Here is a 27,703-nt window from a genome sequence, read left to right on the forward strand (position 1 = left end):
GGACGCCATGTGCAATAGAGAGGTCAGTTGGGCCAGAGTGGGGGCCGGGAACCCCAGGGCAGCGAGGAGAACACAGGGAGAAGAGCCAGCCAGTGTCGAGGGGACAGGGGACACCAGAGACCCCGGAGCCTACCCAGCTGGGTTTTGTGTGGCATCTGTGCACAGGTACATCTGGAAGCCAGAGGATAACCTATATGTTATTCTTCATGCACTGTCGACCTGTTTTTGAAACAAGGTCTCAGCAAGCCCCAGGAATCCCCCTGTCTCTGCTTTCCTAGCACTGATCTTAGAAACACACACCACCAAGCCTGGGCTTATAAACAAATATACTGTCTAGCGCAGGGATTGAACTTGGGTCCTCATGCACGCAGGGCAGGCTCTTACCAACTGAGCCACCTCCCCAGCTCCCAGCCAGGTTTTGATAGAAACAGAATCAAGTCTGTGGGCTCTTTTCACCTTTTAAAAACCACAGACATCCGACGTGTGGGCACAGGAGCCAAATTTCTGGGAGAGACCGAGGCCCCGTGGGCGCTTCCCCTGACGTCAATATGGGTTTGTCTTCTATGCCTGTGGCTTTGACAGGAGGAGGCCAGATTAGGGGGCTGAGCTGAGAGGGTGGGCAGGGAATCAGGGCCGCTCCTCTGACCCGGGACGCTCCTGTTTGGGGTAGTTCAGAGACCCTGAAGGAAGTGCAGGTGTCAGGACAAAGGCTGGGAGCATCTCGAGTCTTGCAAGATATGACCCCTTACCAAGTCCCGCCCCCAAGCCACAAGTTCACATCCACACTCTGAGTGACTCAGTGTGTTCCCTGCCCTGGAAAATGGAGGTAGAACGGCCAGCCACCAATAGACGGTAGATGTCTCTGTGGCAAATCCTATCATGTTACAACTTTCAGGGAGGTCTGTCCTGCCTCCCCACCTCCCTACCCACCTTGGGGCACCTCGCTCCAAGTCACTGGCTCCTGTGTGGTCCCCAACTGCTCTCTAGTCCCTAGTCCTCTTTTGTTTGTTTGTTTTGTTTTGTTTTTGAGACAGTCTCATGTGGCCTAGGCTGGCCTGGAACTTCCTATGAAGCTGAGGATGAACTTGGACTTCTGATGCTCCTGACTCCAACTCTAGAGTGCAGGGTCACAGGCATATGTCACCACATCCCGTCTACACAGTCCAAGGAAGGGACTACCTACACAGCAAGCGCTGTACCAACTGATCCACTGTCCCCAAAACCCCAGTCCTCAAGCTCATCAAGCGACTATTTCAGGTTTCTAGGGTACAACCATTCCCCAAACCCAAGATTCTCAGATGGGGAAACTGAGGCCTGGAGAGCGTGCCAAGAAGAAATCTGGTCCACTTTCCTGGCCACCAAACCCAGCTGCATTCCTCATCTTGTCTCTGTCCCTTACGCTTCAGAAGTCAGTAGGGAACTGTAGGTAGTGGGATGATGTGTGGGAGACCACAGGGACCCCCTTCAGCACATACCCCCACCATCAGCAATTCACACTGGGTGCTTGGTTGGACACAGTCTGAGCCTTAACCCCAGTAATCCCAATCCCTGGCCCCACACCAGATTTAATTCACCCACAACGCCAGGCTGAGTTCCAGCCATGGGCACTGACCTCAGGTTGCATCTGACTTTGACTGAGTCTGACCTTGACATAGACTGGCCCTAACCAAACTTAGCCTGAGCTTGACCACCGACAAAAGGTTAATATCCACCCTGGGCTGAATCCTGACTCCAATCTACCCTAAAACCCATTGCCTTTCCAAAACTAAACTCCAGCCATGGTGCCACACTGAGCCCCAATCTAGTCTAAGCCCTGATGGCAACCCCAGAACTAACCCTGGCTCCAAACTGTTCCTGATCTTAACCTTAGACTAAGCCTAGCTCTTGCCCTTGACTGATCCTTGAGCCCAACTCCAGACTGAAGCCTGGAAATGTAGACTGAGCCCAGAGGCCAACAGTGACTTTAATCCCAATGTCAGATTAAGCCCTGATCCTCACCCAAACCCCAGACTGAACTTGACCCCAAGACAGAGCCTTGAGCCAGCTCACAGAGACCTGGAAGTTATGCATGGTGGCCTTCAACTGTAATCCAGCAGGTAGGTGACTCTAGGTAAACGAGCAAGCCTGACGGCCTCAGTTTGATCCCTGGGACCCACATGATAGAACTGATTCCCACAAGCTGACTCCTGATCTCCACATGTGTGCTGTGGCACATGTACATACACACACACACACACACACACACACACACACTATACATGTACACACACAAAGATAGATGATAGATAGATAGATAGATAGATAGATAGATAGATAGATAGATAGATAGATAGATAGATAGGTAGATAGATGACAGATAGAATAATAACAAATAAAAATAATTCTTAAAAATGTTATAGGCCAGCCGGGCGTGGTGGCGCACGCCTTTAATCCCAGCACTCGGGAGGCAGAGGCAGGCGGATCTTTGTGAGTTCGAGGCCAGCCTGGGCTACCAAGTGAGCTCCAGGAAAGGCGCAAAGCTACACAGAGAAACCCTGTCTCGAAAAAACCAAAAAAAAAAAAAAAAAAAAATGTTATAGGCCAAGTGTGGTGGCTCACACCTTTACTCTCAGCCCTTGGGAGGCAGAGGCAGGCAGAGCTCTATAATTTTGAAGCCATCCTGGTCTACCTAATGAGTCTCAAGCCAGCCAGGGCTGAATAGTAAGATAATGAGACTCTGTCTCAAAAATAAATAAACAAACAAGTAAATAAATGATGGGATTGAGAGCTGGCTCAGTGGTTTAGAGCACTTGCTGCTCTTGTAGAGGACCCAGGTTCAATTCCCAGCACCCACACAGTAGCTCACAGCCATCCTAACTCCAGTTCCAGAGGATCTGATGCCCAATTCTGACCTCCAACCAGCACTGGGCACGTACACACACACACACACACACACACACACACACACACACACACACACACATGTATGTATGTATGTATGTATGTATGTATGTATGTATGTAAAACATTCGGGCATGTACACACACACACATATATGTAAAACATATATTCCTACATGTAAAACTAAATAAATCACTTTCAAAAGAATTTCCTGGTTAACTCTACATGAAAGCAACACACTGTTGTTTGTTTTAAACATTCATTGGCTACATTGTGGTGATATATTGTGCACCCCAATAAAGCTTACCTGGGGATCAGAGAAGCAGAAGAGCCAGCCACTAGCTTACCTCTACAAAATCTTCAGCCTCCAGAGAGCAAGTTCCTGTTTCCTCAAGCCTTATATACCTTTCTGTGTCCTGCCACACTCCTTCCTAGGATTAGAGGTGTGTGTCACCACTGCCTGGTTCTGTTTCTCTCATGTAGCCCAGTGTGGCCTTGAACTCACAGAGATCCAAACGGATCTCTGCCTCCCGTGTGATAGGATTAAAGGTGTGTGCCACCACTGCCTGACCTCTACGTCTAATTTAGTGGCTGGCTCTGTCCTCTGATGCCCAGGTAAGCTTTATTGGGGTACACAATATATCACCACACTACATATCAGATTTGAAGTTAGCCTGGACTACATAAGACCCTATCTCAGAGAGGGGGCAGAATGAATATGGGGACAGCGGACACAAATCCTGATCCCTTTGTTGCCAAGCGAGTAGCAGTTGCTCAGAAGGGTAGAACCACCGAGGCCCTAGGAGGGAGAGTCAGGTCACGGACAAACTGCCACCCAGGCCGGTCCCACCCCTCTTGGTGCAGGAGGTAGGAAGCTGGGCATGGTCGTGCACATCTATGACCCCATGCTTGGGAAGTTCAAGCAGGAGAATCAGAAGTTTTGAGAGCAGTCTGGACTACACAGCAAGACCCTGTTCACCTCCCAAAGAGGAACCAGATCTGTGGAGCTGGATCACAGCAACCTTCCGGCTTCTGTTTTAGATGGGGGAGGGCAGCCAGGCAGAACTGTCCTGGTGATACAATGAGCCCTTCCATTCCCCTCCATCGCCTCGTGCAGGCAAAGGAAACAGACTCGGGGCAGGGGGAGAGAATCCCCAAGATTGGACCAGAGAAGGCCTAACACTGGGTCAACACCTCCATGAGAATAGAAGCCACACCCTGCAGGTACCTAGCTGATGTAACTAACTATTCATGGACCACACGGAGGAGGAGCCCCCATCATATAAAAAAAGAGGAGACTCCGAGTCCTCTCAAGTGCCCTCTGGTCTCTGCAAGGGAGTCCAGGGCCCCAGGGAGCCTCATGGAGCTCCCCCACTCTTAAACATCACCCCGGTCCCTGGTCCCCACCTCCTGCCTGACTGTGAGAATGTGTGCTCACAGCCACTGAGAAGAAATCAGCCCTGAAGGAATGCAGTTGTCCAGGGGCCAGTGGCTGGGGATGGGCGCCGGAGAGGGAGCTGGGGGGAGCTCGGGAAGACACAACCGACATGTGCTAAGGCAGGCAGCCAGCCAGCCAGGCAGGCAGTACCGGCCCAGCCATTGTTCCCAGCCCCAGGGTCAGGTGCACTGGGCTCTGGCCCAATCCCAGCATGGCTCCAGACTTCCCCAGACCTGCCCGCCTCCTATCTGCCCCAGACCTTCATGTCTGAGTCCCCTCCCCCCTCCCCGCAAGCCTGGATCAGGAAAAAGACAGCACTTGACCTCCTCGCCTCCCAACTGGCACTGTGAACCTGGGCCTGCCTCTTGCAACATGGCCCCTCTGACAACCTCACGTTCCAAGTCCTTCCACAGGCCTTACTCTGTTTAGACTTCTCCTGTGAATAGAACCTTCTGGATTCGATGTGGAGGCTAATAGCTGAGCGTAGCTAACGCCTGTTACTCTCAAAGTGTGGTCTCCAGGACCCATGACACCAGTGTCCCCCGAGATATGTCGAGGCTCGCTGGGCACGGTGGCTTACATCTGTAATCCCAGCACAAGCTAGAGGCCAGCAGGAACCTCAGAACATGACTGTGTCCCAGAAACAGAAAGACTGGGGACTGGGGAGATGGCTCAGAGGGTAAGGTACTTGCTGTCAAAGCGTTTGTACCCCCCAGCACCCATAAGGAACGTGGGTGTCTGTAATCACTGTGCTGGGACACCAAGACACCTGGATCCCCGGGAATTACTGGGCAGCCAGACTAGCCAAAGCAATGAACTCCAGGTTCACTAAAAGACTGTTTCAAAAACGAAAGATGGAGGGCTGGTGAGATGGCTCAGTGGTTAAGAGCCCATCCTGTTGTTTTTGTTTGTTTGTTTTTTGTTTTTGTTTTTTCGAGACAGGGTTCCTCTGTAGCTTTGGAGCCTGTCCTGGACTAGCTCTGTAGCCCAGGCTGGCCTTGAACTCACAGAGATCCGCCTGCCTCTGCCTCCTGAGTGCTGGGATTACAGGCATGCGCCGCCACCACCACCGCCCGGCCCCATCCTGTTCTTGCAGAGGATCCAACTTTGTTTCCAGCATTCAAGTGGAAGAGCCCACAACTGCCCATCACTACAACAGGGGGATCTCATACCTCTGGCCTCTGAGGGCACTGCACTCATGTGCAGAGACCCCACACAGACATATAATTCAAAGTAATAACAAAAAAATTTTAAAGGTGGAAATGCTAGCCGAGGAAGACATTTCAGGGTCCACCTCTGGACTCCACATGTGCCAGTACAGGCAAATGCACCCTCCCCTACACACACAAAGGTGATAGGCACACATACACATGCACACACACACACACACACACACACACACACACACACACAACATGCACACACAACGCACACACACACAGACAGGGGTAGGTAGGTGATGCAGGTCTGGGAGGCTGAACCAGAGGACGCAAAGTTCATGAACTAGAAGAAGATAGGTAGAGAAAGTAGGGGAGGGGATGGGAAGGGAAATTCTTTTGTTTTTTAATTTAGAAATTTCATTATATTTAGGATATTGTCTTTTCTAATAATATCTTTAGTTTTTGAAATTAAACACATTATTGTGGTGGTTTGGATGAGAGTGGCCACCATAGGCTCATACGTTGGAATGCTTAGTCACGAGGGAGTGGAACTGTTTGAGAAGGATTAGGAGGATTGGAATGGGTGTGGCGTTTTTGGAGGAGGTGTGTCACTAGGGTGGGCCTTGAGATTTCAAAAGCACAGAGCCAGCCTCCCTCTCTCTACCTGTTCCCTGGGCATCAGGATGTAAAGCTTGCAGCTTCTGCCCCAGCCCATGCCTGGCTGCTTCCCACCATGAGTGTCACAGACTAACCACTAAAACTGTAGGCCAGCCCCCAATTAAACGCTTTCCTTCCTAAGAGTCGCCTTGGTCATGGTGTCTCCTCACAGCAATAGAAGAGTGACTAAGACAATTATTTGTCCCCTTCCAGTCTCTTCTCTCTTCCCCTTTTGCCATATCTCAAATTCATGGCCTCCAGCCTCTTTTCCTTTGTTGTTACAGAAATAGATAATGGCACACCACTTAGTCTGTAAGTCTGTATAATGTCACTTGTATATATATGACTTCAGGGCTGACTACTTGCTCATCCAGTTTTTTGGGGGGGGGGGAATATATGGGGAGCGAGGTGGTCCTTAAGCCCTATTCTATACCAGCTAGATCAGAACCTGTTCAGTAAACCCTCAAGGGAATCAGGTGCACACCCAAGTTCAAGTCTAGGGATCACTGACTTAAATAGAACTGTGGTCAACCCTGACAGCCTTGATAGAAATCTCAGACCGTTGGATGACTGAATGAGCCAGAGTGTGTGCTTCAGCTGGCCTGGAGCTGGAAAGGGCTGCCTGGGTCTGTAAAGTGCTTGGTATGTGAACGCAAAGGCCTGGGGTGGATTTCCTCACCCACTTTATTTTTGTTGTTGCTTTCAAGAACTGTGAATTTAGCTGGGCGGTGGTGGCGCACGCCTTTAATCCCAGCACTCAGGAGGCAGAGGCAGGAGGATCTTTGTGAGTTCAAAGCCAGCCTGGTCTACAGAGCGAGATCCAGGAAAGGCACAAAGCTACACAGAGAAACCCTGTCTCAAAAAACAAAAACAAAAAAAATTGTGAATTTATAATCCCCTCACTGGGGAGGTAGAGGCAGATGGATCCCTAAGGGCTTTGCTGGCTAGCCCAACTAACCCATTTGAGGAACTCCGGGCCAGTGAGAGACCCTGCCTCAAAAAAAAAAAAGTAGGTATCATCTAAGAAATGACACCCAAGATTGTCCCCTGATCTCTCCTCTGATCTCTGTATGTACACGTAGACACACACACACACACACACACACACACACACACACACACACACACGGAAGGCCTGGCTGTAGCCTCAGGCTCCGATGGAATGGTTCCTTCATGTCTAATTGGTGCTAAGGTATAAGGAAGGACTAAGAGGGGACAATCTTGGGAATCCTGCATCAGGCAGGAGGGTCCCTAGCATACAGGGAAGACTCTTGCCAAGAACAGACAAAAGAGGTTTGAGAGAAAAACTGAGTCTCCATCAGAACTGGAAGACCAGCATGGATGCCAGTCCTGTGAGCCTCACACTTAACTTGTTTATAAATCCTCTATGGAAACTGGGCATGGTGGGCTATGACCAGCAGGAAAGCCAAAGAGTTCAAGGCCAGCCTAAGCCACATTTGAAACCCTGTCTTAAAAGTAAAAAAAAGCAAGCAAAAATTCTTTTCAACAGAAACCTCCCTAAATGAAGCCAAAGTTGGCCCCAGAGTCTCTACCTTGAGAGTGGGGTTCAAGAACAGCAGACATAGTAGAACGTGGAAAGCTGCCCCTCACTGGGGGATTCTAGGCAGGTGCTCTACCACTGAGTCACACCCCAGCCCCTCACTGGGGGATTCTAGGCAGGGGCTCTACCACTGAGTCACACCCCAGCCCCTCACTGGGGGATTCTAGGCAGGGGCTCTACCACTGAGCCACCCCCCCAACCCTTCACTGAGGGATTCTAGGCAGGTGCTCTACCACTGAGTCACACCCCAGCCCCTCACTGGGGGATTCTAGGCAGGTGCTCTACCACTGAGCCACACCCCAGCCCCTCACTGGGGGATTCTAGGCAGGGGCTCTACCACTGAGCCACACCCCAGCCCCTCACTGGGGAATTCTAGGCAGGTGCTCCACCACTGATCTATAGCCTCAGCTACTTTTTCAACTCTTTATTTTGAGACAAGGTCTCAAGTTGTCAAACTGGCCTCAAACTCTTGCTATAACCCAGGTGGTTTCAAACTTTTCATACTTATGCCTCAGCTTTCCTCATAGCTGGAGTGAGAATCCTGTACCAGCAGCTCCAGCCTGTGCATGCTCTGACTTCTGTTAACTCATTCCAAAGTCTCGACTTGGAATCAGACTCCACCCAAGGCTGGGAAGTTCAGACCAGCTGATAACAGAAGCAGCCTCCACTTTCCCGGATGCTGTGGTCTCACTCAACCTTGGCTACAGGTGACTTAGTTGTGACTTGTGTTTCCAGAACAAATCAGAGAGATGGATGGGGTCTGTGTTGTCTCCTTGTCCCATCAACCAGCTGACTCATCTTCCCTCAGAATCAGGGAAGAGGATGCCTTGCCTGGATGGATAACCACACTAGCTCCATCCAACAATAGAACCAAGTCTAAAACAAAAAAGCAAAAAGAAAAGAAACCAGTAACAATGACAAAAATCAAAAGGCACCAGCGAAGTTCAAAGCCATCACTGTGGTTAGACAAATTGCTAGTTTACATCCAGCAATCCCCAAGGTGCTCTCTCAGCCTCTCCTATCCAGAGTGTGTCCTGCCTGAACTGAAAAGGGAGAGAAAAAAAAGGATCCCATGAAAGGAGAGATGACTCAGATGTCAAGGACTCCTCCTCGGAAGGTTAAAAGCTCTATGAACATTTAGACTCTGAGTAGTCCTGCACTCAAGGTGTGTGTGGTGTCTGATGTAATGCCAGTTACATCTAGTGTTTTCTCCCCCAAAACAAGGGCCATGAAGCACCGTCTGAGAACACACATCCAAAACATAAAAGGGCTTTCCAGAGTTCCAGGGTGAGAAAGAAAAATCAGAGGAACGCCTTGTTAAAAGGTCCGAGGCAGAGACACAGAGAACTTAAAGACTCAGCATGGACACCCCTCTGTCAGCCTCTTGGAGACCCTGTCTCTCTGGACTTGAATTCTTGGACCATCTCAAGTCTACAAGTGATCCCCAACTGTGCCCAGCTGCCTCCCTTGACTCCATCTCCTCATAGTTTTTCTGCAGCCCGAGGATCTGCACCCGCCCACATGGAGGCTTTTGTCCTATTTAGAAGTGGAGGGCAGAAAAAAGCCAACCACAGCTCCCTCCTCCCTCTGGTCTCTTGGCTGTCTTGGGAAACAGGACAATACAGGGAAATGTTTGTGCCCAAACAGCCCTACAGCTCCAGGAACTGTGACCCTGCCCAGGAAAGCCACTTCCGGGAGCCCCACCCTGTGGCCGCCTCTGTCTGTGGGATGGGACAGCCCAGCAGGGGGTCACCAGAGCAAATGGCAGTCAGAGACACCCTAATGTGGGAGAAAGGAGAGTTCAGGAGTGGCCTCTCTGATGGACCCACCTTGTATAACCTGGACAAGGCAGAACGGGAAGTACTAGGGTGACTGAGGCCGGGGGATCATGAGTTCCAGGCCACCCTGGGCTACAGAGTACATCTAAGACCAACTTGGACTAGATAGGAAGTCCCTGACTCACTCAGAAAACACAGGGAGAGATGGATAGCGACAGGAAGGGAGAGACAGAGACTGAGATGAGAGATAGAGATGGAAACAGATGAGAGAGACAGAGATGGGGGAGAGACAGAGATGGGAGAGAGAGAGAGAGAGAGAGAGAGAGAGAGAGAAGTCGGTCCCGATATAAAACAACCATAGTTGGATTGCCAATATTTATCTAGAGAAGCGTGGCCCTGGGTTAATCTGGCCTACAAGCCATAAAAATAGCACTTTGACTCGACTTGAAAAATGCATTAATTCATTCAACAAGCATTCTGCACCCTTGGACCCAGCTGGGCACTGGAGATCCTGGGTGGGCCAGTTCCACCCTGTCCTGGAAAGACCTACAGAGGAAGGAGGGGGTAGAGAGGGATGGAGACAGACGTGTGTGTGTGTGTGTGTGTGTGTGTGTGTGTGTGTGTGTGTGTGTGTAACTGGAGGTCCCTTGTCTGTCCCCAGCTGATTCCTCCTGAGAAATGCCAAGAAATGGATGCACAAGAGGGTGGGGTAGGCTGAGAACAGGGTGTCATCAGTGTCCCCAGAGATGAACTTCAGGTTTAGTCTGTAGCTTATAAAGCTGTAGGTCTCTGTCCCCAAGTATCATGTCATGTCTGGTCCCTGACCCCCACCCTGTTACTACCCTCCTCCACTTTGTAGTTTTTTGAGTCAGAGTCTCATATAGCCCAGGCTGGCCTGAAATACTCAACATAGTCAAGGATGACCTTGAACTTCTGATTCTCCACCATTACCCAGATCCAGTTTATGGGATGCTGAGAACAGAACCCAGGACTTCATGCATGCTAGGCAAGCACTCTGCCAATGGAGCCACGTCTGCTCCCAGCCCTATGGTTGATTCAAAATTTCAACATCAGGGCTAGAAAGATGGCTCAGCAAGTAAGATCACTTGCTGTCCAAGCCTGAGGATCTGAGTTCAAATCCTGGCACCCATGTAAAGAGCTGGGTGCAGTTGAGTGAATGCCTGTAATCCCCGTATTGTAGGGGGCAGTCTATGAGGATGTGTGGAACTTGCTGCCCATCAACTTAGATCCAGGTTCAGTGACAGACTCTGTGCCAAAGGAATAAGGTGGGGAGTGACAGAGCAGGACACTTGATGTCCTCAGGCATTACACATCTGCATACACATGTGGATAACACATACACACATACACACACAAACACACACACACTCACACACAAACACATCACAAACAAATAAAAAGATTCCCATGCCCTTGGATAGTTCTCCTTTCTGCTGCCCTTCCCATGATCCTCTCTGATTTTAGCCTTGGCAATCTTGTCCTTAGATGATGAACATCAGGTGTAAACCAACAAACAGGAAAAGCAAAATAATTTTGGCCAATTCAGGCACCTATAATCCCAGTCTTCAAGGAGCAGAAGCAGGGAGATAGGATGTTCCAGGCCAGTCTGAGCTACAGTGTGAAATCCTTCACAAGAGAAAGCCAGGTGTAGTGATCAGTGCCTATAATCACACACCACTTGGGAGGCTGAGGCAGGAGGATCACTGGGAATTTGAGGTCTGTCTGGGCTACAATGTGAGACCAGGTCTCAAAAGATAAAGGGCTGGGACCGTAGCTGGGTAGACAGCTGGGGTTGACCCAGCACCACACAAACTAAGTGTGGAGGTGCACACCCATAACCCCAGCACTTGGGATGTGGAGACAGGAGGATCAGAAGTTGAAGGTTATGTCTAACTAACATTAAGACTGTCTCAAAAAAGAAAAAAAAAAGAGGGGGTGCTGGATGGAGAGATGGCTCAGTCGTTAAGAATGCTTACTGCTTTTGAAGAAGACCAAGGTTTGGTTCCGAGCACTCACATTGGGCAACTCCCAACCACCTGTAACTATAGTTCCAGGGGATCTGATGCCCTCCTCTGGGCTCTGAGGGCTTTTGTGTACACAGACTAGACATAAACTACTCAGGCACACAAAGGAACACACAAAACAATAAATAATTTTTTAAAACAAGAGAGAGGAAACAGAAGAGGGGAGAGAAGAGACGATTAAGAGGACAGGGGAGGGGAGGGGAGGAAAAAGGAGGAGAGGGGAGGGAGGGAGGGGAGGGGAGAATAGAGAGGGTGGAAGAGGAGAGGGTGGTGAGGGGAGGAGAGACAAGGACTTTCTTTGACTTCATGATACAAACAGGTCCATGTGTGACATGTGACACCATCACATGTGACCCCGGACATTCCTGCACACAAACCTTCTGGGCATGTCCATTTCCCGTTTCCAGGAGTCCCGAGGTAGAAAGGAAAGAGCCGGTGACCCCAGGGTCCCTTCTCAGCCCTGCCAGGACTTGGACAGCTGCCTTTATCTTCTTGCCTTTGGGGACACGGGGGGACTGGGATGGAAGGAGCCAGGGAGATGGAGGGACAGCCAGCCAGGGGGCGGATGAGGTCAAGGCAGCCAGCCTGGTTGTCACAAGCCCTCACGCCCACCTCGCCTGCCAGCAACTGTATGTTTTCATCTTTTCCTCGGAGGGGGAGGGGTGCGGCATGGAGCCTTGAGTGCTGAATTAAGTGACAATGAATTTGAACCACATGGAGCCCCAGATTAAGGGGGAAAGTGTTTGGGTCCAACAAAGAAAGAGTTTCATCAGCCCCCACCCTCACCCCCACACCCACCCCCAGACAGTACAAAAATAGTTCAGCCCAGGCAGGCTATGACCCACAGGCCTGGCTGCATGTCATGGCCCCCTGTCCTGGAAAGATACTTCTGGTGGCCTCTTTCCCTGGATGTGGGTTTCGCAATCTTCTCTTGTTTTGGTGGCCTCTTTTTGGACTGTTCTGGTTTGTCTGGGAGAGTTAGCTGGAGAGGAGAACCAGGGAGACCCTCTCTCTCTCTCTCTTTTATTTTTCTGTTTGTTTTTGGAGATAGGGTCTCACAGCCCAGGCTGGCTTTGGACATGCTGTGTAGCCAAGGATGACCTTGAACTCATGACCTTCTTGCCTCCACCTCTCCAGGAGCTGGGGTTAGAGATGTGTGCCAGCGTGATTGGTTTTTGAAGAGCTGGGGGTGAAACCTAGGGCTTCGTGCATGCTAGGCCACATGGGAAACTGAGTCAGGACATGTCCTCTCACGGTACCCACTGAAAGCATGGAGGTTCAGAGACACCCAGTCCCAGAGACCAGAAATGGCTCCCATCACCAATGCTAGACATGTAGTGGGACTTTGGCAAGGGACAGCAGGAGGACTCTGGGTACGTGGAGGACTGGAACCTGCTCACCTGGACCTGGAGAGATTTATTGTTGACATTACCACTGAGACAGAGTCTCGGGCAGCTCTGACAAACCTCATTCAACCTTGCAATGTAGCAGAGGCCAGCCTGGGTACTCTTTGTCCTCACTGTGCCCCCTGCTCTAGGGACCCCAGGACCCAGCCCGTCTGGGACACCATGTAGCCTGGCCTCCTTCCCCATGCTGGCTTCCTAAAGGGTTTCCGTTCTTTTCATTCCCATTGTTCTCTCAGCTGCCTGCCTGATTTTGCAGGCCCTGACCTACCCTCACAGGCCAGGCTGGGAGGCGCACACACCAGCCCAGCTAGAGAGTGGGGCCACAAAGCTGGGCTCCGGCTGCTTGTTGTTGTTGTTGATGATGATGATGATGGACACATGCTCGCCTAGCATGCATGAAGCCCTAGCCTGACATGCATGACTCCATCCCCAGCAATGAAAAACCCAAGTGTGGAAGTGCACGCCTGTAATCCCAGTGCTTGGGAGATAGACGCAGGAAGATCGGGAGTTCAAATTCACCCTTGACTATAGACAGAGTTCAAGGCTAGTCTGGGCCACATGGGACTCTGTCTCAAAAAGAAAAGACAGGAGCTCATTATGCATCCTAAACCGTCCTCAAACTTTTGGTCCCCCTGCCTCAGCTTCCTGAGGGGTGGGAATACAGGCACAAGCCACTATGCTGGGCTCAGGTTAATTCCCACTACAGGTATATGGGAGTAGGGGTGTGTGTGTGGCGGGACCTCTTCTCAGCCCTCTTGATAGAGGTGCTAAGTAGGAGCTCTCTGAGAAGGTTCAGGCGGCCCTGTGTTTGTACCCTGGCTGGGACACTTGGGACAAGTGACTGGCTTCTGTTGAGCCTCGGTTTCCTCAGCTATAAAATGGTAAGGGACTCTCCCCCGAAAGAAGTTGGGGGCAGTATGTGGGATGTGACATTATCGAGTCTGTTTCTCGGGTGTGGTGGCTCACGTCTATAATCTCAGCACTTGGCAGGTAGAGTACTAGCACTCTGGAGGCAGAAGCAGGGGGTCTCCAGGGCAAGTTGGTTACCTAGGCTGCGTGCCAAATCAGCACGATCTGGGGTCAAGGGGATGCCCCATTTTATTTTGTTTTAAGATGTATTTGTTTTTATTTTATGAGTGTGAATGTTTTGTTGCATGCATGTCTGTGCACCAGGTGTTCCAAGTACCTACAAAGGCCAGAAGAGGGCGTCAGATTCCTTCTGGAACTGGAGTTACAGACAGTTGGGAGCTGTCCTGTGGGTGCCGGGAATACAACCCAGGTCCTCTGGAAGGCCAACCAGTGGACATAACTGCTGAGCCATCGCTCCAGCTCCCAAGGGATGATACCCCATCTTAACATACAAAGATGAAAGCAGCTGAGGAAGAACCCTGACATCAACGTCTGGCTTACACACACACACACACACACACACACACACACACACACACGTACCCACACACATGTGTGTGTCCACCATCTGATAAAAAAACAAAAACAAACATACACACAAGCATACCATACACGCCTACACATGAAAAATAGATGCGATGAATAAGAAAATTCTTGCCCGTGTAGGTTATTATTCACAAGCGTCTCCGACGCTTTGGCTAACTCACATTTTCCGTGGCCAGGGAGGGGCAAGGCAAGGCTTTCGCTCTTAGCTGCTTGCGGCTCCAGGGCCCCAGGCTAGAGGCTGCAGCTGTAAAGAATTCCTTTCAATCGGGTCCAGTGATGCTCTGATAAGCCTGGACCACAGGATACAGCATCACCAGGCTGAGGAGGCTGTAAGCCAGCACCAGAGCAGAGGTCATTCAAAGCAGGCAGGCTCTGGACTGGGGATGGGGACCTCTATTCTCCGTGGTCCCAGCATCATTCTTTTTCTGTTTTCTTCCTCACACCTACCTGCTCATCCACCCTGCCCATCAAACATCTGTTCTCTACCCTGTGGTTGTGTACACACACACACACACACACACACACACACACACATATACACACATACACACACACACATGTACACACAGAGAGAGGCACACACATACGGCACACACACACACACATACACACACATATACACAGACACAGACACACACACACACACACACACACACCCTCCACAGGACTCTCAACAGGCTCAGGAGAGGATAGGAAGAATGTAAGAGCCGGAGGATAGGGTATAGTGCTCTGAAATGTTGTCTTCCCGACAAGTCTTGAGGGTTACACTCTTGAACCCAGCTGCACAAGATGGGGCCTTCAAACTATCCATCATAGGTGTGGGAGGGGCTCACAAGGTCCCACCCCTCTCCAAAGATCTATAAGTAATGAATGGTTGCTAGGGGAGGGAGAAGGATTTTCTTCAGTGGTCTAGCCTCTGGTAAGCTGCCTCTGCTCTGGCAAATAGCTGTGCTCCTGGAAGCAACTCCAAACTCATTGGATCACACACACACAAGTCTAGAGGGGGGACTAGTTGGGAAGAGGAAGGGGACTACCAGGATTAGGAGGGGGACAATAAAGGGTGCTGAGGGTGACCAGGATCAAAATGCATTGCACATACTATGAAAATGTCATAACAAAACCCATTACTGTGGATTTAATATATGCTAACACAAAACAGAAGAATAACGTCTGCCATATTCCCGACAGAGAAGCCTGGACCCATCCCTTTGTGACAGGGGGTGTGACTTTGGAGTCCCAAGTGTTGTAGCTCATGATGGTTGTCTGTCTTGAAGCCAGAAGGGTTAGGGCCAAGCAAGACAGCTCAGCAGGTAAAGCGGCCTGCTGCTAAGCCTGATGGCCTGGGTTGGATTCCCCAGGACCCGTGCTGTGGAAGGAAAGAACTGAGTCCCAGAAGTTGCCCCGTAACTACCATGTGTGCAACACGGCATGCATGCATGAGCGTGCACACACGTCCAATAAATGCATGTAATTTTTAAAAGTAGTTATTCATGACTGAACTGAAAACAGCCAGTTAAGGGGCTGATGATATGGCTCGGTCAGTGGTGTATTTGCCTAGTGTACAGGAGGATCAGGAATCAGCCTCGGTTGCATAGGGAATTTGAGGACAGCCTAGGCTACATAAAACCCCGCCTCATTTAAAAAAAAATCCAGTTGTGGTGATGTTGAGTCGCTGCTCAGGAGGCCCCTTACCTTTGGGGTCCTCATCTTTTCCACAGGCTAGCCCAGTTCCCTCCAGCTGTCTTCTTTCCCAGTCTCTTCTCATCTGAGTCTCAAGGATCTGGGGACACCACCTGCTCCCGCTAGCCAAGCATGGAAGTTGTCATTGGAGGGTTAGCCTCAGCACCGTTCCCATGAGGTGGGCTCCCAGGCAGGGACCCAAGGCTGATCCCCTCCCTTCCAGTTGGGGGAACTCCAAGAGAGGGCATGTGGACAGGCAATCCAGTGGTCCCAGAGGCTCTTTTAAGTAATGCCAACAGCCTCTCTCGGGTGGGCTGGTGCAGAGTGGCAGCTGTCACCAATCCGGACAAGGGACATGTGTGCAGAGTATGTTAAGCTGAGTCTGTTGCCAAGGCAAGCCCTCAGGCAAAGCCCCGAGAACAGTGCCTTTCAGAAAGTCTGGGGAAACTCTCTGAAAACAGGACCCCTACCTCAGGGCAAGGACCCCAGACAGACAGTGGAGATGGTGGCAGAGACAGCTCCTGACCCAGCTGGACACGGGCTCCAGCCCTCCAGATGTGCGGCCAGCATTCCGCTGTGGAGACGGGGCGGAGCAGCAACATGGGCCCAGATGGGCCGTGTTAACCTAGAAACAGCTCTTCATGTCCAGATGCTCTGTGTTTAGCCAGCGAGCCAGCTTTGGTCTCCAGATGTGAGCCTGGGCCGGGGGGTGGGGAGTACCTCACCCCAGATGTGCACATTGTGAACAAGAATGGCTGCAGGATCCAGCTGCTGCATCAGACCTGGGGGCTGGGCTTGAATTTCTCTGTTCTATTTAGACTAGGGGGTGCCATCCAGCACCCCCGAATCCCAACACTCTGGCCCCTAGATCAAGAAAACTTTAAGAGTCACAAATGCTAAGTTCCAGATGCCGGCAGAGCCCTGTGGTAGAAATAAGAACCAAGCCTGACCGGCCCAGGGCTCTACAAGCCAGAGACTGGTCAAAAATGAGTCCCAGTAGAGACAAAGGGTCCGAGGTCCCTCAGAGTGCAGGTAACTCAAGCTGGGGTGTGGCTCCGTTGGTAGAGTGCTTGCCTGGCATGTATGAAGCACTGAGTTTGATTCCTAGCATTGTATACACTGGTCCTGGTGGCTCTTGCCTGGAATCCCAGCGTTTGAGAGGTGGAAGCAGGAGGGTCAGAAGTTCAAGGCCAGGCTCAGCCACAGAGTAAGTTCGAGACCAGCTTCTCTCAACGTGCACGCGCAGACACACACACACATACACACACACACACACACCAACTAATAAATGTAAATTTTTGAATATTTCAGTTGTCTTACTATTATTTTTTATTGTTTATGCGTATGGCTGTTTGGCACGCTTGTATGTCTGTGTACCACATGTACGCCTGCTACCCATGAAGGTCAGAAGAGGGCATCAGATCCTCTGAAACCGGAGTTACAGACAATTGTGAGCAGTCATTTTTTGGGGTGCTCGGATTTGAACCTGGGTCCTCTAGAAAAGCAGACAGTGCTCTTAACCACTGAGCCATCTCTCCAGCCCCTACATGCAATTTTTCTTTTTTAAGCTTTAAGAATTGCCCAAAGTAGAACCTCCCACCCCCAATCTCCTACCACCAGGGGCAGAAATAAAAAAAAAAAGCAAAGGTCACAAAACAAGAAGGAAACCTCATCCTCTCCCGAATCCGAGGCAGGAAGGCATGGGGGGCCCACTGGAGGTCAAAGGTCCAGCCTACCTACCCACAAGGCAGTAGAGAGGTCTGGGCATGGACAACAGCCCCTGAGACCTGCTGAGAAAGAAAGCCATAGAGTGAGCTGTAAGGTGTACCGTGGGCTCTATATGACCCCCTGGGGTCAGCGTGGCCGGCACCCCGTGGCCAGGGTGGGGAGTCTAGCCGGGGAGCCTCCAGGCTGAGGCGTGAAGTCCTAATAGGCTGTGTCAGGCCAGGGCTCTGGGGAGGGGGCCGCGCCTCTCGTCTCTGGCAAGCCCCACCTGGTGCCAAGCCCAGAGCCGGGACTGCGGAGAGACTGCCGGTTCTGGGTGGAGTACGGGGGGGCCCAGAGGGGAGACGTCATCCACAGAGGAGCCCCCCAACTCCTCACAAGCCCGAGACAATGGGGGAAGATGATGGAGACTGCTCCCACGGCCGTGAGAGTGGGGGACAGTCTCAGGTGGAAAGTTACCCGAGCTTGGGTGGGCTCGGAGGGCAGTTAATCTCTGGAGTGCACACCGCACGCTCACACAGGGATAACCAAGATTCCATCCCTGAATTGGGGGGACCTTGATCATCACCCCCCCTGCCCCGTTCTCTATTGTTATGTCTGAGGTGCTCACTGCAGTCAGCCCCCTATATAACTTCTGAAGTCATTGCCTTATTTGGGGGTCAGATGGGGTGAGGACCAGGGACACAGGGAGACACTTAAACATCAGTAACCCTCACCCGGGCCCCAGAGAGGAGAGAGGGTTGGGAGCGGGTGCTGCTAAGGGGGTCAGTGAAGGGCCGGAGACTGGGGCTGGGGGCCCTCTGGCAGTCACGGCGCGACAGCCAAGGGCCCTGTGTGTCTTGGCCGAGCGGGACCCCTAGGCCGCCAGGTATGTAACAATTCTAGCCGTTTCCTGTCGTAATAATGAGAAAGGGGTTGGTATAAATATACGCGAAGCATAAATAAATACAGGCCGGGCCGAGGCTGCATAGCAGACAGATTGCGTGGACGTGCCGGCCAGCCCTCCAGCCTGCTCCCCCCCCTGCCTGCGGCCTCCCTCCTTCCATGATACTCCCCACTCGCTCTCCTGCAGCAAGCCAGAGCCCACGCCACACTCCAGGCCTGAGAAAGATTGAACTGGTGACCCTCAGCCGCAGGACCTCGGAGTCTCTATGCATAGACCGGGGCCCCTGGGAAGCCAGTGGGTCTTAGAAGAGACGGCCAGGGCCACACGGTGCAGGCTGGGAGTGTCCCGACATATGCATGGACTAAAGAATAGCCCTGTGGGGGTTGGGGAAACTGAGGCTGGCAGGGTTAACCTGCCTTGGCACTTCACATAGCTAAAAATGTCCAGAGCTAAGACTCCAAGCCAAGGTGTTCTCGCTCCGGGGTGTCTGCTTTATGCACTGTTATGAGGCATGTGAAGGGCTGGAGCAATGGCATGAGGTCCCGAGTTCGAATCTCCAGAGCCCACATAAAACCGGGCACAGTAGCACCCAGCCCCAATGCTCCTGGGGTGAGACAGGAAGTGGGGGACATGAGAACCTCCTGGCCAGCTGCCCTGGTACATAAAGTGGGGAGCATGAGACTGTCTTTTTTGGTTTGCTGTTTGTTTGGTTGGTTTTTTTGAGACAGGGTCTCGCTATGTAGTCCTGGCTGCCCTGGAACTCAGGCTGTAGACCAGGCTAGCCTTGAACTCACAGAGATCCACCTGCCTCTGCCTCCCGAGTGCTGGGATTAAAGGCTTTTGGCCATCACAGCCCGTCTTAACTGAAGAAGGAGGCAAAGACCGGAACCGAGATTGTCCTCTGCTCCCTACACGTGTGCCATGGTCCACATACCATACTCACGCATGGACGTGTTGCTAAAATTCCTTCCCCCAGGGAAATACGAACATCTACCTCTCCTTCCTAGAGTCCCATCAACACACCAAGGTTCCATTCCGCCGCCGAAGTTCACCCCAGGGGACTGAGTTAATTAGGCTTACTCAGTTTGAGTGAAGGATTCTGGGCAGGAGAATGGGTGAGTCCATAGCAGCTCCCCTGGGAGTCTGCACCCCACATGGCTGATGACGCCGCTGTGGCTGTATAGATGATGCTGCCTCCCTCAGTCTTCCCCGGCCTGTGTACTCCGGGCCTCCCAAAGCCATGTGCAATTAGGGCAGGACAGCATACACATGGCGGTGGGGGAGAGATGGCTGGAATTTCAGGTGAGAGGGTCCCTTGAGCCTCCCCACCCGTCAGCCAACCCAGCCACGAGAATCTCTCGAGCACACAGACCCAGCGGGGCTGATTGTAGGAAGAGGGTTGGTTGTTCATCTTGGACGATAATTCAACAATGTGGGGGAGGGGAGGGGAGGGAGAGGGGGAGGGCAGCAACAAGGCTATTCTAATCCTCTCTCCCAAATCCTGGTCCCAGACCACCAGGGTCTTTAAAAGGCTGGGGAATTTGTCTCCAAGGCTCTAAAGCAAATACAGCAATATCCTGGGGCCAGGATCAGATTCCATGCAGCTTGTATAAAGGTCCAGTGGCTAGGGCTGTGTACACAAGAGGCCTAACCAGTCTGCAGCTTCAGGCTAGCTTTCTGCTGGGGCTTTCCTTGGGAGGGGGGTGGGGCGGAGGCCCGGTGGGCTCTCCCTTATCATACTGTATACACAGGGGAAACTGAGGCCCAGACAGGGCCAAGTTTTATCCAAGGTCACATGGAAAGGCAAGAACAGAGTCGTAGGATTCAAGGTGTGGCTCAGTGGTAGAGCCCCTGCCTAGAATCCCCCAGTGAGGGGCTGGGGTGTGGCTCAGTGGTAGAGCACCTGCCTAGAATCCCCCAGTGAAGGGCTGGGGTGTGGTTCAGTGGTAGAGCACCTGCCTACCCTGGAAACGGCCTCGGATTTCATCTCCAGGAGGAATGAGAATAAACAACACAAAACAAATACTTGGAAGGCTGAAGCAGGAGGTTTGTGAGGATGAAGTCAGCCTGGGCTACATAGTAAGACCCCATCTCACAAAAGTAAATAAGTGGCCTGGCTTCGACCCCCAAAACCTGATTTAAAAAGGTTAGATGTGTGGTACATGACTGCAATCCTAGCCCTGGTAGAGACAGAGGGATCCCTGGGGAATCCAGGGCCAGACAGTCTAGCAGAACCAGCAATCCTCATTTGCAATGAGAGAGAGAGGTAGACAGTAACAGAGGGGGCCAACCTCTGGCCACCACGAGTACCTGCATGTATGCATGTGTGTGTGTGTGTGTGTGTGTGTGTGTGTCTGTGTCTGTGTGTACGCACGTGCACGTGCGCACACACACACACACATACACATGCATGCACATATGCACGCGCACACACACACACACACACACACACACACACACACACACACACACATGCATGCACACACACACACACCTACTAAAGGAAAAACATGCCAGTATCACACATACGCTCACCTCAGTTCAGTGCCAGGGCTGATGCCACCCCAGCCCAAACCCCACTTTATTTAGCACTGTGTCCCCTGCTCAGACTTTTGTCATCTCCCGTTCCCTCCCTCCCTGGGTTCTGAACCCTTCTCCACTTGTTCGCCCACTCTGTTCCAGCCCGGGTGCCCTGAGGCCTACCTTGACCCCAAGCAGCTCAAACACCTTCCTGCGCCTGGAAACCCAGGTTTCCCAGCAAGTTGTGGGTGCTCTGGAATCTAGGAGAAGCTGCCCTTTACTCAGGAGCTCATAGCTATCACACACACACACACACACACACACACACACACACACACACACACACACCAATAACTGTTCTACCCTGAACAAAGGAACCCACTCGAAGACAGGTAAGTTGCTCCTTGTACTTGGAGGAAGGACCTGGAAGACACATCTAACCTAGACCATAAGGGAGACACTAGCTACTCTGAAAATGAAGAGGGGGGTATTTGGGGGGGACCAAGGTTCTCTGACCCTCCCTGCACACACATGGGAGCCAGTCCTTGAGCTAGGGAAAGGAATGGGAGGGGATGGTTGACTCTCAGAAAACCAGCTCCTCCTCTTTTCTCCTAAGAATCACTCACCTAAGACCTGGGCCAGAGCCTGAGCTAGAATGTGTCTGAAGGACCCTGCCCTCACTCACCAATGAGAGGCTGTGGAGGCTGGATAAGCCTTCGCTTGCCTGGGTGGGGAGATTGACAGTCTTTCCATGATGTGACATTTTTGGATAGTGGATTTGTAGATGAATGGAGGGAAGGGTAGATAGATACATTTGGGGAGAGATGGATTTGGGGGTGAAGGGATAGAAGAATGAATTTGGTGGTGGATGAATGGATGGGTGGGTGGGGTGGGTGGGTGGGTGAACTTTGGACGGAGAGGATAGATAGGTGAATTTGAGATGGTCGGAGGGATGGAGAGATGGATGAATGTTGAGTGGATGGAGGGATGATGCATAGATGGAGGGAGGGAGGGAGGGTCCTATGGATGGATTGGCAGGTGTGTAGATGAATAGTGAGTGGGGAGATGGAGACCTTTGTGTGGGGAATGAAAGAGCTACTTCCAGACTTTCTTGAGAGTGACGCTCAAAAGAATTGTTCTACATCTCTAAACTGTGAGGTCCTGGCACCCCCCAGAGGCCAGAGTCTCTAACTGCCCAGTTCCCTTTAAGCCCCTGGAGAACTGAGAACCAAGGGCGAAGATTTAGTTAGAAGCCCTGGAAGCAAGGCCACCTGGAGACCTGAGCTGGCTGGGACATGTTCCGTGACCTTGGAAATGACCAATCCTCGAGGCTCAATTTTCTTGTGTGGAAAATGATAGTCAAGCCAGAGGCTGGGGTTGCTAGGAGACAATCCAAACGATATGTAAAGTGTCTGAGAGGGTTGATATGTGATACCTGAAAGGCACTTGGGGAATGTGATTTCCATCCCAGAGGTGCCTGGGCCTGGGATTTCATCCATGTGTACCCAAGCACAAGCACACTCAGATACACACATGCACACATATGACACAGAATAGCCTTCCAGTCCAGCCAGGTAGAAGGATGATGACTCCAAAAGGCAGGTGAGGGACACATTTATTCTCCGGGAGTTTCAGGCTGGGATGGGAGGGGCCCGGCCTCCGTGGTGGAGGATTCTGGAATTAAGAACTGAGGCGAGGGGGGCCCTGAGGTCTCCTGGGACTTGGCTTCCTGAGCCTGGGCCAGTTGGGCTGTGTGTTCGAAGGCAGCCTGAAGCAGGTGGGAAGCAAGGCAGGTGACCCAAGTGACGAGATAGGCCAGGTTCCAGGAGGTGAGTGTGGTCGTGCGCTCCACCCACAGGTAGAGGCGTCTCAGCAGCGCCAGGGTTTCCAGCAACACAGAATTCTGCAGGAGGGTCCAGGCAAGCAAGAGCGTGGGTAAGCAAGGGCCAAAGGGATGGCTCAGCAAACTGAGTTTGAGCCCCAATACCCACATGGTAGGAGAGAAACAAATCTTGTTTTTCTCGGACACCCACTTGTGTGCAGGCACAAGCATCCCTACACACATACGTGTGCACACACAGATAAATAATAATAAATTTTTTTAAAGTAACATTCTGTGGGGCTGGAGAGATAGGTTAGTGGGTAAGAGCAGGGGACTTCAGTTCGGTTCCCATTATCCTCATCAGGTGGCTCACAGCTCCTTGTGACACCGGCTCCAGGGAATCTGATGCCCTCTTCTGGCTTCTGGACACACACACACACACACACACACACACACACACACACACAAAATACAAACAATTACACACGAACAATCACACACTTGATTTAAAAATAAGAATAAAAAATTAGAAAGAAAAAGATCATGCTAGGGACTGGAGAGATGGCTCAGCGGTTAAGAGCACCGACTGCTCTTGCAGAGGTCCTGAGTTCAATTCCCAGCAACCACAGGGTGGCTCACAACCATCCATAATGAGATCTGGTGCCCTCTTCTGGCAGGCAGGCATACATGCAGACAGAACATGGTATACATAACAAATCTTTAAAAAGGAAGGAAGGAAGGAAGGAAGGAAGGAAGGAAGGAAGGAAGGAAGGAAGGAAGGAAGGAAGGAAGGAAGGAAGGAAGGAAGGGAGAAAGAGAAAGAAAAAGAAAGAGAGAGAGAGAGAGAGAGAGAGAGAGAGAGAGAGAGAGAAAGAAAGAAAGAAAAAAAGAAAGAGAGAGAGAGAGAGAAAGAAAGAAAGAAAGAAAGAAAGAAAGAAAGAAAGAAAGAAAGAAAGAAAGAAAGAAAGAAAGGAAAAACATGCTAAGTGGCCCCCAGGACCTGCCCATGGCCGGTACTGAGTGCTCTTGGTCACACAGCCAGAGTCCCCAGCCTATCAGCATCCCCAGCCTGCATCCCTTATCAACCCACCTGGCTGGGCAGCCAGCCCAGACTGAAGTGATGAGCTTTCTGTACCAGCCTCCAGGTCAACAGCAGCATCAGCAAGGCCACCAGCATCAGGCTATGCAGACAGGAGATAAACAGGTCCCTGAAGGTGGCCACAGACAGGCCCAGAGGTTCCCAGGCACCCAGGTGCCCCAGGGCCAGTCTCACAGTATGACAGCAGTTCAGCCCGACTTTGTAGGCCAGCCTGGGTCCGCAGAGCAGCAACCACAGCGGGACCCACAGCAATGCCAGTCCAGCTCGAAGGGCCAAGCTCAGGATGCAGGTTATGATGACTCCCGGAAGCAGGTGAGTCTGGTCACTGCCGGAGCCCCGGGCCTCCTGGGCCAGCCCCGACACCCACTGCTGAAAGATAGCCATCTTCAGGAGCAGGAAGCGGTACAAGTGCGTGCGGTTCTGGAGCAGCTGCAGGAAGACAGGAACACCAGTGTTACCCAGTGCCACCCAACTGGGGCGGAACCCAACCTGAGCTTTAGACATGGGGGCTGCCCAGTCACTGTGGGCAGACTCTCAGTTCACGTGTGACTGCACAAGAAAAGTCTCTCTTTTATTTTGATTGATGATTGATGATTGATTGATTGATTGATTGGACTTTGGTTTCTTTTGTGACAGGGTCTCTCTCTGTAGTTCTGACTGTCCTGGAGATCACAAAGCTCCTCCAGCCTTGGCCTCCTGAGTGCTAGGGTTAAAGGTGTGTGCCACCACCGCCCAGCCTATAATCTTTAAAGAGTGACTTCCAAGCATGGGGATGTAGCTCAGCTGTGGATAAAACCAAGAAACGTGGTACATGCCTGCAGTCTCAGAAGTTGGGAGGTAGAGGCAGAAAGATCAAAAATTCAAGGTTTTCTTTGGCTCCATAGGAAGTTCAAAGCTAGCCTAGTCTACAGGAAACCAAGCAAAGGAACAGAGATGGCTCAGTGGTTAAAGCTCTTGCCCCACAAGCTTGGTGACCTCAATATGATCCCGGATCCGGTGCAAAGGAAGGAGAGAACCAACGCCCCCAAATCTTCCTCTGACTTCCACATGGGTGCTACAACACCCAACACACACAATAATAAAAAATAAACTGGGTGGTAGTGGAGAATACCTTTAATCCCAGCACTTGGCGGGCAGAGGCAGGTGGATCTCTGTGAGTTCAAGGCCAGCCTGGTCTACAGAGCGAGTTCCAGGACAGGCAAGACTACACAAAGAAACGCTGTCTCAAAAATCAAACAAACAAAAAAATTAAAATAAGTAGATGTGACCTCCCCCTTAACTCTACAGGATTTGAATACAGGCCGGCTGACTTCCCTCGAGTATCCAGGCATGCCCCTGGGTGCCCTTGGCATCATGAGGGCATCTGTAAATAAAGGTTTCATTAGGGACAGAGAGATGTCCAGACGTGGGGGAGGGGCGACAGAGATTGATGACAGACATCCTGTCAGGGGGAGAGGGGGAGAGACATTAGATTTCCAGGTCTCTCATCTGAGTGGCGGGTTCGCCAAGAGTGTCTTCTCTTCACCAAGGATCGGGATTAAGGGGAGTGAGTTGGGGTTGAGAATGCTTTCCTGCAGAGTAAGCCTCCCTGGTAGAGCCTAGAGCCTCCAGCCCATGGGGGACAGAGGCGATCAACCTGGACCCCCTGACCCACAGGACCGTCAGAGTCCAGGGACTGCAGGCTCTGAAGGACCAGGATAAGAAGCCAGGCATCGGGGGGCACATGCTGTCATCCCAGCGGGTCAAGAGTTCAAGGCCAGCCTGGGCTATACAGTGAGTGAATTTGAGGCTAGCCCTGGGCTGCATGGTGAGACAGTAGTAGGGGAATGAGAAGTGGGGACTGGAGAAACGGCTCAGCAGTTAAGAGCGTGTCCTGCTCTAGAGCAGAGTTCGGGTCCCAGCACCCACAACAATAAGGCAGCGTGGGCATGGGCCAGGACATCCCTGCAGCCCCAGCACCAAAGGAGCTGAAGACGGGGGGGGATCTCTGGGGCTTGTTAAGCTGCCAGACAAGACGAAATCAACAAACCCATCAGCTCCAAGCTCAGAGGCTGGAAGGTAGGGCGATGGTGGAGGGCATCCAGGGCCTGCCTGTGGCTTCTGTGTGCAGCCGCAGGCATGTGCATCCACACGCACGTACACACATCACACCCACAGGCATTGACACCAGAAGGAAATAAGAAGGGGGAGGAAGAGAGGGATGAGCAAGGGGGAGGGGAAGGGCAGGGAGAGGAAAGGGAAAGTGGGCCAGTGAGACGGCTCAGCAGGTCAAGGTGCTTGCTGCCAAGCCTGACGACCTGAGTTCGAACCCCAGGACCCACATGGTGGAAGGGAAGAACTGACTCCCAACACACACACACACACACACACACACACACACACACACACACACACACAATCTTTTTAAAGGAAAAAAAGGACCAGGTGTAATGGTGTACATGTTTAGTCTTAGCGCTGGGGGAGGCAGAGGCAGGCAGATTTCTGGGAGTTCAAGGCCAGCCTGGTCTGCAGAGCAAGCACCAGGACAGCCAGAGTTACATAATGAGACCTTGTCTCAAAAATATATATATATAAAAAAAAAAAAAAAAAAAAAAAAAAAACAGGAAGGAGAAGAGAGGAAAGAGAGGAGGGGGAGGGGAGGGAGGAAGATGGCTGATAGCCAGCCATGCCGCAGTAGTTTGGAATGGGGCTTCTGGGGGTTCGGTGGCTATTCCCTGGTGGCCAGGAACCGCTGAATCCCTCCAGGTCCCCTATCCCCACCACGCTTACCATCACAGAGAGCTTCCCAACGCGCAGCAGAATTCTGAGGAGGCTGGATCTGGCCTGGGGAGCGGCCTCCATGTCTCGCCTCCATCCATTCCTCCAGCCAGGAGAGGCAGGGTGACCTCACAGATGCCACAGGGTGGGGGTCCAGTTACCATGGGGACCCAGTTGCCACATGGGCCACTCTCCCTTTCTCTAGATCCGCTTTCCCCCCGCTCATCTGAGACCTCAGGTCAAATCTGGCTACGCTGTGACCGTGGACCAGATGGATGGCTGATCTCTAGGATCAGTTCTCTATCTATCCCGTCTATCTTTTATTTATTTATTTATTTATTTATTTATTTATTTATTTATTTATTTATTTATTTATTTATTTTTATTTATTATTTTAGAGATGGTCTCAGGTAGCACAGGCTGGCCTCAAACCAGCTATGTAGCCAAAGATGACCTTGAATTCCTGATCCTCCTGCCTCCACTTCCCGAAAGCTGGAACGGCAGGCATGAGCCACCACGCCTAGCCTTTTTATTTGGATTTGGTTTTTGTTTGGAGGCACACTCACCCTGTAGCCCAGGATAGCCATTCACAGCAGGTATATTAATAGCAGGTTTTGGCTTTGGGCAACCTGTGGCTGGGGACCCCCGGGGAAACAGCTCAGAGCACATCTCAGAATCCGTCTAGTTGACCTACCGGGCATGGATGGGCGGGAGGGCAGGAAGAAGGAAACGGAGAAGGAAGGGTGGAGGAGATGGAATTTATGGCCTTACTTTCCTTCCAGGTTGGGCCCGAGGGTAGCCAATTTGTCGCGGGAGGAGCCTCAGTTTAGCTCC

The 27,703-nt window shown here is 51.6% G+C and overlaps 1 protein-coding gene across 1 annotated transcript; it reads right to left on the minus strand.

The window, feature by feature from the left end:
- Positions 1-22,789: 22,789 nt before the first annotated feature.
- On the minus strand, positions 22,790-27,020 carry Tmem270 (transmembrane protein 270). The gene is made up of 3 exons (XM_006971318.4): positions 26,882-27,020; positions 24,104-24,541; positions 22,790-23,094 (listed from the first exon to the last, which is right to left on the minus strand). Exons 1-3 carry the CDS (start codon positions 26,951-26,953, stop codon positions 22,807-22,809), a joined length of 798 nt encoding a protein of 265 aa, XP_006971380.1. The 5' UTR covers positions 26,954-27,020; the 3' UTR covers positions 22,790-22,806.
- Positions 27,021-27,703: the final 683 nt, after the last annotated feature.

The sequence above is a fragment of the Peromyscus maniculatus genome, chromosome 23, assembly GCF_049852395.1.
Source record: "Peromyscus maniculatus bairdii isolate BWxNUB_F1_BW_parent chromosome 23, HU_Pman_BW_mat_3.1, whole genome shotgun sequence".
NCBI lineage: Eukaryota > Metazoa > Chordata > Mammalia > Rodentia > Cricetidae > Peromyscus > Peromyscus maniculatus.

Bases quoted from the DNA above. Each gene is read 5' to 3' on its own strand.
- Tmem270 (XM_006971318.4), bottom strand. From the start codon at position 26,953: ATGGAGGCCGCTCCCCAGGCCAGATCCAGCCTCCTCAGAATTCTGCTG. The intron at 24,542-26,881 runs GTAAGCGTGGTG...GTCTTCCTGCAG, and splicing joins TTGGGAAGCTCTCTGTGATG to CTGCTCCAGAACCGCACGCA. The intron at 23,095-24,103 runs GTGGGTTGATAA...ACCCTCCTGCAG, and splicing joins TGGGCTGGCTGCCCAGCCAG to AATTCTGTGTTGCTGGAAAC.